Genomic DNA, 12,534 nt, shown 5'->3' with positions numbered 1-12,534 from the left:
ACCGTAATGCACGCCTACTCTTCTCCCTGGCGTTGGTACTGCTCTGCATCCGTAGCAAGCGAGCAATAACAATTATTAACTTTCTACTTATTTGACTTAATTCGTCTAAGTACATTGTTTCGTCAGGTTAAAAATACTCTTGCCACTCTTAAGTGGATGTGGTAATATTTTGTTTTTGTATTAACTGATCAGTTATTCTCCAAAGAGATGAAAGTGGCATTGATGTCATTTTAACTGCCTGCGTTTATTTTGGTCAACAATTTTGGATCAATATAGAATTAAAGTAATAGCCTATATATACTGAAAGCAGACTTTTTTTAAGGGTATAATAATGGACCACCGGAAGAAACATTATATGAGGCACACCGGAGATAACATGGTAGGTACTGTCATATACAAATGCACTATTTTTGTATTATTTTGAAAAACTACTGTATTTTAAATGAAGTTTTGAATTGAAACTGCTAATCAAATGAAGGGATGTATTATGCCTTGAACACCCAGGGTTTTCTAAAGTGCGGCGCAGGGGCCATTTTCGGTTTGTAGCTCTTAAACCAGGCCTGGGCAGTTATTTTGACTCGAAGGGCCAACTTTAGAGAAAAAATTGTGTATCTATTTTAAGGAGCACTAATACAAAACCTCACAATAATGTCTGATTGAATGCTAAAAACGTTATGACAGACCGCCTTAAACGGAATGGAATTTTTTTTTTTTTTTGTGCATGAAAATAAAGAATGTGGGGTTTACAATATTAAGTATGAACGATAAAACACTGAATATTGACGGCATATGAACGTCACACCCCCTCCCGATAGACATTCTTTACAAACAAGCGAAACGCAACAAAAATGCAACAAACACAGCGAAATATGAACACGAAGGGTAAAAAAAACCATCTACTATCTGATATATCACTAAGCTTTAGAACTTTGTTGTAAAATTCTTCTTCCGTGTCTGTCCCTGACACTGGCCGCTCTGGAAACACCCACCCACACTGCTTGTTGCCTCGTCTGAGCTGCTGGGACTTAGATTACCATAGTAACTAGTATATCATGCAAACGCGCAGATTCCAACCATTGAAATACTTTGTATAGTTCAAGACTTACGGTCATTTGAAAACATCACTGCACATCATAATGGCGGCTACAGTTTCCATCTTAAAGACTTAAAACAATTATTTGGGAATGTCCGGCTTAACGGGCCTTAATTTGCCCAGGTCTGTCCTAAACTAATCAACTGGCTAACCAGAAAATATGACGTACTGTACATATATAGGTATTAATATATAGTAGTATACATATTATATAAGTAATTAACCCATGGGTTTGCCGGGAATATGTATGGTGCATCTGGAAAGTGTTCACTGCGCTTGACTTTTTCCACATTTTGTTATGTTACAGCCTTATTCCAAAATATAATTAAATAATTTTTGTCCTCAAAATTCTACACATATCCCTTGATAAAAATGTGAAAAAGGTTGGGGTTTTTTTTCATTTTTTGCAAATGTATTCAAATGATAAAACTAAAAAATCACATGTGCGTCAGTATTCACAGCCTTTGCGCAATACTTTGCTGATGCACCTTCAGCAGTAACTACAGCCTCAAGTCTTTCTGAATACGATGCCACAAGCTTGGCACACCTATCTTTGGGCAGTGTGGCCCATTCCTCTTTACAGCACCTCTCAAGCTCCATCAGGTTGGATGGTAAACGTTGGTTTTTATCGAGGATGTCTTTATACATTGCTGCATTCATCTTAGTCCCATCTGGGAGGTAACTAAGAATCCGATGGTCACTCTGTCATAGCTACAGCATTCCTCTTTGGAGAGAGAAGAACCTTCAAGAAGGACAACCATCTCTGCAGAAATCCACCAATAAGGCCTGTATGGTAGAGTGGCCAGATGTAGAAAGTTTTCAAAAATGCATCTAAAAGTCTCTCAGACCATGAGAAACAAAATTCTCTGGTCTGATGAGAGGAAGATTGAACTTTTTGGCTTGAATGTCAGGCATCATGTTTGGAGAAAACGCATCACCAGGCCAATACCATCCCTAGTGAAGCATGGTGGTGGCAGCATCATGCTGTGGGGATGGTTTTCAGCGGCAGGAACTGGTAGACAAGTCAGGATAGACGGAAATTTCAATGCAGCAGAAACAGAGACATCCTGGAATAAAAAACAATGCTTCTCATCCGACCTGATGGAGCTTGAGAGGTGCTGCAAAGAGGAATGGGTGAAACTGCCCAAAAATAGGTGTGCCAAGCGTGTGTCATCGTATTCAAAAAGACTTGAGGCCGTAAAGGTGCATCAACGATGTATTGAGCAAAGGTTGTGAATACTTAGTTAATGTTGTTTTTCTTAATACATTAAAAAAAAAAACATTTACATTGTCATTACGGGGTATTATTGTCTGTAGAATTTTGGGGACAAAAATTAATTTATTCCATTTTGGAACAAGGCTGTAAGTTTGTAACCTAACAAAATGTGGAAAAAGTAAAGCGCTATGAACATTTTTTGGATGCACTCAGGTACAGTAGTTAAAGTTGTACTTTTGCCTCATTCCTGTGAGAATCCTGCATGTGATTGACGCATTAAGGTGTGGGACTATGCAGGGCTAGCTGCAGAGTGCTCAAACAACCATCAGGTAGAACCTGTGAGCAGACGTATCAGGTCTTATCAGGTTGGTAGTGCTCTTCACACATTCTTCACTCATGCTTTGAGTGAGGGATGAGGCAAAAACTAACCCAGACCCATTGTAGTGTATTCCGCAGTTTATTTGTGGAAGGTGTTATTCAACAACTTGCTTGACACATACAGATACAAAATAAATTATTTGATCAGGTTCTCAGTAGTACCCAATGGACAACCCTGCATAAAAGAGTAACAAAAAATGTTGTTCAAACTAAATATAAATCAAATAGATTACATTTACTGGAAAAGTGTGTAGTTTTTTTTGGACACAAATTATGTAGCCTTCCTAATAAATACATACAAAATAATAAAAGTTTAACTGCATGGAAATGGGGGCATGTTGTTAGTTTATGAAATAAAACCTGCATGGACTCATTATAGCTTAATCAATAAATGCCAGCGAGACCAACAGATCATTTGGCACTATATGATATTATGTACATGTACTTTTTCCACATTTTGTTATTTTACAGCTTAATTCCAAAATGGATAAAATGAATGTTTCATCTCAAAATTCTACACACAACAGAGAGCAAAGGCTGTGATATTACAAATATGTTTTTCATGTTGTCATTATAGAGTGTTGTGTTTAGAATTTAGAGGAAAAATATACTATATTTCATTATTGGAATAGGGCCGTCACATAACAAAGTGCTGTGAATACTTTCTTTATGTCCTGTAAACCTGCCGTCTCGTAAATTGAGAATTGTAGGGGCGTTTGGTGTAATGTAGATTACATAGTATATATTTTTTAAATAAAAAACAGATTTGTGTATGTACCTTTACTGTTTGTATGGTTGCAAATATTCTGTTTTGATTTCAGTGTTGTTTTCAATTCCACTGTTTGACCAGCTGAGGGTAGCCTTGAAGCACGGTGTGTAAACATGGCTTCTTTATTCTGAATAACGTGAGAAATACTATTTATTGCTTATACTGGTACTGTATGCCGATTTAGCTTCCAGGTCATTTACAACATGTTCCCCTTACAAAAATGTAGTCCTTACAAAGATACAGTATGTGGTCTTTAATGTAGTTAAAGTTCCTTGCAGACTGAGATATCATAGATTAATGAGAAAATTATTCTCCCTTTTTATATAATACATCCTGAATTATATAATTTATTACAAATAATAATGTACAGTGTCTTATGTAATAACAATGATAATCCTAAATTAATTAATGATCATGTGATAAGGTACTATCACATACTTTTTCTTTATTTACATTGTTTATAACTGTGTGATCTATTCTATTTTGTATTTACTCATAATATAATTTCATTCATATTACAATTAGATACTTTTATAACGACCGACTGAATCGTACTACTGACTACCGATCAAACGATACCAATTTTCAATACTAATGTTGCAATTTTATGTGCCAAGAATTTGAACAAGCCTGACAAAAAGCGCTTGACATAGGGTTCCACTTTTCAAACCAGCTTGGTGCTAATTTACATTATGAATGCAAAAATTTGCTTTTTTCTTTTTCTTACTATGAACCGTAATTAAAAATGCAACGGTTATTTAATCGCAAAGGCTCCACTACACCGTGTGCTTCAGTCTTTCTCACCCGTTACAAATGGACATTACCATATTTTTCCAAGTTATTTTCAACACAACCTGCACGGAAGGAAAACAATGTTACACCAGCGGTGCTTAAAAGCACCTATTGAGAAACACGCTATAGCTACTGTACGTTAGCTTAAAAATGCCAGCAGGGCTAAAGAAAAACTTTACCCGCACCAAAAAAAGCTGAAGTCAGCGGTGTGGGAACATTTAGAGTACCTAAAAATTACTAAAGAGTCATTTAAGACATTGGCTCATCCATTTGCAAAACCTGCCAAAAGAAGGTTGCGGCTAAAGGGTGTAATACAATATGATTTGCCTGAGGGGTTAGGAGACACCGAGAGTAACAAGCGGTAGAAAATGGATTAGAAAGGACAGATTAAAAAAATTAAAATAAAAAATAAAATTAAAATGTATATATATATACTGTATGTATATACATATGTATATATATATATATATTTAAAAAACTTTTTTTTTTTAAAATCTGTCCTTTCTAATCCATTTTCTACCGCTTGTTACTCTCGGTGTCTCCTAACCCCTCAGGCAAATCATATTGTCTAAAAATGCATTTTCCCATCGATAACATCACGCTCAGAATATATATATATATATATATATATATATATATATATATATATATATATATATATATATATATATATATATATATATATATATATATATATATATATATAATTATAATAATAGTGGATTTGATTTTATATCGCGCTTTTCTATTGTTAGATACTCAAAGCGCTCACAGAGAAGTGGGAATCCATCATTCATTCACACCTGGTGGTGGTAAGCTACATTTGTACCCACAGCTGCCCTAGGGTAGACTGACGGAAGCGAGGCTGCCAATTTGCGCCTACGGCCCCTCCGACCACCACCTATCATTCATTCATCATTCATTCACCAGTGTGAGCGGCACCGGGGGCAAGGGTGAAGTGTCCTGCCCAAGGACACAACGGCAGCGATTTGGATGTCAAGAGGCGGGGAGCGAACCTGCAACCCTCAGGTTTCTGGCATGGCCGCTCTACCCACTACTATATATATATATATATATATGTATATATATATATATATATATATATATATATATATATATATATATATATATATATATATATATATATATATATATATATATATATGAGTATATACAGCCCGGCCCCCGGCCAAATTTTTTTTAACCCAATGCGGCCCCCAGTCAAAAAGTTTGGGGACCCCAGACTTAGTCTATCGCACAACCCTATTCAACTTAATGGCAAAGACTATTTCCTGACTATGGCAACACACCAAGGATGAACAGAAATGATCTCATGCTTGCAAATGAGACTCAGAAGTATAAGAAAACAAGATATAACAACTGGATAACAGTTATTATCATCAGCTCACTGTTAAAATTAAATTAAAAAGTGATTTTACCATTAAACAAATAAACAATTAGTACCTCATGAACGCACTCACAAATACTGAAAATTGGTACAGTTGAATACCGGTATTGATTCCTCTATACTTGGAATTGGTACTGTATTAGTTCAAATATAAAATGTACCCATTCATATATCCACTATTTGTTAGTTTTTATTTACTACTATATGCTTAATTTGTTCCCTGTTGTTATCAAACCAAGGTACTAACTACTGTATGTATAATATTTTTCAGTTTATAGTCATTTATTCATTCTTCCATTACTAAGTAGACCTATCAGATTAGAAAATGGTCATATGTGAACAGACTATTAGCAATAAGCTCTGCTTCTACATACTCCTTTTCACTCATGTGCAAGTGCTGTTCTTTCGCATGCTCAAAATAAACTTAACGGTCGCTTCAAACAAATGAATCTCCTTCGGTATTATTGGTGCTCAACCCTTGCCAGGCAAAAGGGCAATGGTTGCAAAATGATAAATGATGATGTGATTTAAAAGGAAGAGGATGAGCACATCAAACAAATCGACTATCTCGTGTGGGCGGGAAGGGCCTCGTCTCGCCAGTGGCTGCTAGAACTGGGAGGAGTTCCTGCCCGTTTCTAAGGGGGAAACAAATTAAATCGATTGAATCAATGGTTACCTCTTTCTTGGCTTTGACTATAGATGTTACTAAATGCCCGACGGTTTAACGTCGAAGAGTTGTGAGAAGCGTTGCCGCGGGCGACATAAAATAAGCATGTGGTGGGATTTGCTAAGTAGCTAGCTGTTAGATACGTAAAGTACTTCCGATTTGACAGTTCTTCCTTACCAAGTAAAGATGTATGAAGTTTAAACGACGAAAACGGACGATGTCATTTGTGTATGTTATCCTGACTTGCTTTATATTATATGTTACATGCTTGCTAACGACGTAGCGGCTATTGGAAGTACTCAAATAAACTTAGTAGAGGTTGGCACATTTTATTTTGAAAAAACAAAGACGGAAGTTGCATGCCACGGTTTTGCCCCGATTACTGCTGCTGTCATTGACTGGGGTGGTATTTACAGAGGCTAAATTGTCCGCTGAACGGGACCGCGAATCCAACGCGGTGTAATGCAGCCTTTATGTTTCTTTTAAAAGAACACTATAGTCTTTTAACTGACGCCCCCCCCCCTCACGGCTAGCCCGAGACGATGGACCGCGTGAAAAGCTCCATGCAGCAAGTACCCAACGCCATCCCCAAAGTGATTCGACGCACCGGAGGGGCCAACAGCCTGGAGCTGGAGAAGGAAAACTTTGAGAGAGGACAGGTGTGTAGCGAACCGATGCACACATTTCCTTCATCGGCAAAGGGGCTGACAACCACGCAGGGTAAACACACGTGTGTTAAGTGACTGGGAAAACATATATGAAGCTTATTCCCCCCCTTTTTTTGACACATTCCTTACTAATCATGCCAGTGGTGCGTTCACTGTCAATGTGTGTGATCAGCAGATACCAATGAATCGTCACAACAAAAGGGCTGTTGAGATGTAGGTCAGTGGCCTTTTGAATTGAGATAATTGTGCTGTTTAGCCTACCAGCTGGATACAAGACAAGAGCTTTGTTTGTGTGTGTGTGTGTGTGTGTGTGTGTGTGTGTGTGTGTGTGTGTGTGTGTGTGTGTGTTCTTGTATTTCTATCATTCTTGAGACATCAACAAGGAAAAGTAGCTTCCACATGAGGACCGGTGAACAAGTTAGACTGTCAACATATGAAATAACAAGTGTGTGTAAACATTTGAAGTGCGCCCCCTCTGGCCAACATATGTAATAACAAGTGTGTGTAAGAAATTAGCCCTCTTTGGCCAAAATTAATCACATACAATACAAAATAAATATTAAAAACCAATTACAAACAAAAAAAACAAACTTTTTTTTTTTTTTTTCTTACTGAAATCAATTTTTTTCTCACAATTTGTCGACTTTTTGCTTATAAAATTGGGAACAATTTCACATATTCTTTCTGTTTCTGTAATATTGCAATATTTTCTCGTAAAATGATTACTTTTTAATGCAAAATGGGGGCATTTGTCATATAAAATTCTGACTTTTATCACAATATTACCAAATTTTTTGTTGTGCTTGTAAAATAGTGAAATTTTTTGAGTAAAATTCCGATTTTTTCTATAATATTGCCAACATTTTGAAGTTGTGACTTTTGTCGAGTAAAATTACGACTCTTTTCATGAAATTGCCAACATTTGAAGCTTTTCTTGTAAAATGGCGACTGTTGAGTAAAATTCCAACTTTTATCATAATATTGCACAAATGTTCAGTTTTTCTTGTAAAATTTTGACTTGCGTTGAGTAAAATTACGACTTTTATTATAAAAATGCTTTTACTTGTGAAATTGTGACCTTTTTCTCGTGAAATTCCAACTAGTTTTTCACAACAAGCTTTTTTATATTTGCAAAGTATGTATATATTATTAATGTTGTAAATAGAAATCTTTCGGCATTTTTCGGAGGTCTCAAGAAGATAACAAATACAAGAATGTGTGTGTGTGTGTGTGTGTGTTCTTGTATATCTGTCCTTCTTGGGACATCAACAAGGAAAAGTACCTTCCATATGAGGACCGGTGAACAAGTTAGGACCGAAATCATGGTCCCAATAAGGAAAACCATTGCATCTAATAGAGAATGTCTCATGTGCACCTCTGGTGGTGAACTCTTATCAAAATTAGGGTGGTACCAAAAAATTGACTGTCAACATATGAAATAACAAGTGTGTGGAAAAATTTGAAGTGCTCCCCCTCTGGCCAACATATGTAAAAACAAGTGTGTGTGTAAGAAATTCGCCCTCTTTGGCCAAAATTAATCACATACAATACAAAATAAATATGTATATAGAGACATACTGTAATAACTTGAAGTAAATAATGAACATTAAAAACCAATTACAAAAAAAAAATATATATATATTTTTAACAAAATCAATCTTTTTCTCACAACTTGTCGACTTTTTTCTTATAAAATTGGGAACAATTTCACATATTCTTTCTGTTTCTGTAATATCGCAATATTTTCTCGTAAAATCATTGCTTTTATATGTAAAATAATTCATTTTTTATGCAAAATTATTAGGGATGTCCGATAATATCGGGCTGCCAATATTATCGGCCGATAAATGCTTTAAAATGTAATATAAAAAATGATCGGTATCGGTTTCGTTATTATCTAGACTCCATGCCAAGTCACTCCTGCATTATCAAAAGGACAAACAAATGACGATCTGACATGTTGTTGTGATGGAGTTCACTTCTGATGAGCATGCCAGGTTACTGTTGTGCTGTGGATCCCGGTGAACCCCCCCCACCCCTCTTACCCTGTCCCACAGACCCAGGCACGGGAAGGGGGGGTTAAGTAGGTCAAATGAACCAAGGCGGCCAAACTGCTGTGATAGTGCTGCTCCAATTATAGACATTACTAAGTGAATGTGAACAGCAGCTACATGACCAAGCCTGCATGTGGTCCATTTTCATGCGGTTGACCCCGCCGCCACCGACCCTACTCCGCGCGCACACACGCACGCACACACACGTTCTGCAATGCAAGACAGCAGCAGCGTGGATTACAATGTGGGAATGACGCATGCGTGGCTTTATGTGTTCCAAGCCATGCATGGTCACATAGGTCACTCTCAGGCTCTCACGTCACGTCCTCCGCAAGTTTGTATTTAAAAAATAAAGAAACAGCCTTTTACGACCGTACATTGATCGGTGTTTTATGGCTGTTCTTAATCATTAATTATGCTGTTTGTGGCTATCCCTGGTGTTGGCGTCCTTGTTGGTTTTTGACTGTTGAGCTATGGCAGACAGTGCAGAAATCAATAAACCTGCTTTTGACTTGGCATGAGATAATCTCATCTGATCTGTTTTGTTCTAAAGCCGCCTAAATCTGTTGGTTTCACCTCCTTTTTATTGTGTTTTTAAGATCTTTGCCTTGCCTGCCATTAAAGGGCAACTGCACTTTTTTGGAATTTTGCCCATCATTCACAATCCTTATGTGAGTCAAGAACACATGTTTTTCCTTTGTGTGCATTCTAACTTGTAAAAGTCAGCTAACAATAGAGCAAATGCAAGTTGCTCTATTCCACCTTTAGCGCACCCACTAAATTTTAGAAGAAAATAATATATTTCCATTTATTAGCTGCACCGGACTATAAGCCGTAGGTAGATACTTCGTGAAATGAATTGTTTACGCAGAAGCATTTTTTTAAATGTTTATTTACATACCTTAATTTCCAAACGGTGTCTGTAAAACGGCTGATTAAACAAAACTCATGGACCTAAGCTAGCCCTCCAATTAGCTAAACCATTTTGGTGAACTTACAAAACTGAAACAATACAAAAAGAATGCCATTGTAAGTTAATAATACTAACCAAGACACTCGTAAACGTGTTAGCATAGTCACTGATGCTAACAATGCTATCTTCATTACATTACCATAGCACGTACAAATATGCATACCCAAACTCCAACAAATATCACACATGGGACAGTTTGGTAAGTATAATTGTTTCAGCTATACTGTAAAATTGACGAACATTACTTGGAGTGATAAATAAAGAATCCATACAAGTAGAACGCTATGGACGGCTAGAAGACTGAACAGCAACTGTACTTCCGGTAGGTTTAAAAAAAAACAAAAAACAAAACAACCCTCTAAAACAGAAGGGCAATGCAGCCACTGCATTACCTGCAGTAAGCGAACTCGTCTAAAAGATGGCGCCATAGCACAAACAATAATAGACCTATCCAGTGTGTTTGCTTGTTATTCTTTTTAAACTATTTACTTTATAACCGTCCGTCAGCGAAGAAAAATCCATAAACTATCCACACCGTTATATAAGCCGCAGGAGTCAAAGCATAGGAAAAAAGTAGCGGCTTATAGTCCTGAATTTATGGTGCATGCTGTAAGTATATTTGTAATGAAATAACTGGCACGTTAATAATAACTTGTAATATTTACGTATTTTACTCGTTTAAAAAATATATTTAAAAATTGTTGACAGACGCATCAAGATGTTTGTGTTTCCCTTCAACAACAACAACAACAACAACAACACTACTAATCATGACAGACTTCATGAGAGCAATCAAAGTCTACTTTGGGACACATTTTGATCCAGAACCTTATCTTTTTGAGCCTGAATATAAGGAGGTTAAGCTACAAGCTTTGGAAGTTGTGCGCTCAACAGATTAAGCATCATGTAGCAGTATTGCTAAATGCTAAACAAGAAATACAAACTATGGACACAATAAAACAATGACATAGGCCTTGTTCACACTGCTGGTCAATTCCGATTTTTTTTGCCCACATGCGACCTGAGTATTGGATTTTCTAATGTCCGTATGAACAGTGCAATTCCGAATTTTTCATATTTGACCCAAGCCTTTTTCGTATGTGGAAATAAATGGAATGTAAATGCAATGCGTCCTCAATGTGAATGCTCCCGCGCTCAGGTCGCATTCATATGACCAGAACGTCATCAAAAAGTAATAAGCGTCATAATTATTCGCCAAAATAGACGGTTACAAAATAAATAGTTGACAACAGAGCAGAAAACAGGTAAAAATAAAATGTTTTAGGTTTTAGGTCTGGTCTCCAACTGCTCGCTCACAGACATGCTTTTCAAGCAGACATTAACGTAAAATATCCCTTAAAACTGCAAGAAACAAAATACTTGTCCTATTCCTTCTTAATCTTCGACGCGCAATAATTCGGTTCAGAAAATTTGTACTCTTGATTGCACAAAATCCTTGAAATTGCCGCAAATGCGCCTGTACTGCCACCATGGAAGCCATGTTTACTTCCGTAACATTGCAGTGCGTGCGACGTCATGACGTCATGTCCGCATGCGGGTCAGATTGCAGTCACATTAGAAATCATATTTTTTTGGTCACGTGAACGAACGGCCACTAAAAAGATCGGATTTGCCCCCCGAAAATTTGAATTGGACATCCGACCCTGCACTGTGAATGTAGCCTTACTGTTAAAGAAAAAAAAAAGGTATCAGGAAACAAGTATTTTTTGTGTCTGTCTCGTCATCTCCAGGTGTAAGTTGGATATCAAAGTTTAACAATTTCTCGGTATATGGCTACAACCTTCTACTATACAGGTGAGCAGCATGATTTATAATCTAGATTCTAGAATTACCTTTCACAACAGAGGTGATGCAGCAGTTAATCAGCTCATAATGTCTAACTGCGTAAACTCGTTAGCGCTCTGTGATCACGGCGCCACTAAAAGTAGTTTGTCTGCGTTAGCGCTTATAATAACAATATCGCTCTTACTTGGTTAATATTCAGGTCACGAAATGTAAATGGAGTATTTTTGGTGGTTTTTGGATGTTTTTTAGAGGGCTTTATGGGCACCATAGAGTACGGTACTCCAATTATCGTATTTTTCTGACTGTCGCTATTTTTTCTACATGTTGAGCCCTGCGGGTTATGAAACTGTGTGGCTAATTGATGGGGTTTTCTTCGCTAACAACCATAGTGTTTTGTATTCGACAAATAGTTTTCAACACCGACAGACACTGAAATTGTTATTGTTTGTGCTATGGCGCTGTCTTTTGGACGAGTTCGCTTACCGCAGGTGCTGCGAGTTCTGAATGTTTGTCCTTTGTACCGGAAGTACAACCCGTCCATAGCGTGTATGCTCGAAAGTATTCTTCATTCCTCACTCCAAGCAACGCTTGTAAGTTTTCCAATATTACTAAAACTATTCATAGTTAACTAAGCCGCCCCATGTGTGATGTCTGTAGGAGTATTTTCATGCATATTTATACATGCTATTGTAACATAATCAAGCTTGCGT

General features: G+C 37.1%; 1 protein-coding gene across 3 annotated transcripts in view; it reads left to right on the top strand.

Moving 5' to 3' along the window:
• Window positions 1-12: 12 nt before the first annotated feature.
• hip1 (huntingtin interacting protein 1) overlaps window positions 13-12,534 on the top strand; it is a 122,401-nt gene continuing 109,879 nt past the window's right edge. The window contains exons 1-2 of one of the 3 annotated variants that reach the window (XM_062068256.1): window positions 14-379; window positions 6,857-6,982. In XM_062068256.1, the coding sequence (XP_061924240.1) occupies window positions 332-379; window positions 6,857-6,982 (174 nt within the window). In that variant the 5' untranslated portion in view covers window positions 14-331. Of the gene's footprint in view, window positions 380-6,856; window positions 6,983-12,534 lie in introns of all 3 variants that reach the window. The other 2 variants (XM_062068257.1, XM_062068258.1) reach the window with 2 other exon arrangements.

Source organism: Entelurus aequoreus, linkage group LG13, assembly GCF_033978785.1.
Source record: "Entelurus aequoreus isolate RoL-2023_Sb linkage group LG13, RoL_Eaeq_v1.1, whole genome shotgun sequence".
In the NCBI taxonomy this organism is placed as follows: domain Eukaryota; kingdom Metazoa; phylum Chordata; class Actinopteri; order Syngnathiformes; family Syngnathidae; genus Entelurus; species Entelurus aequoreus.
Note: the sequence above shows the minus strand (reverse complement) of the source record. Positions and strands in the feature narration are given on the sequence as shown.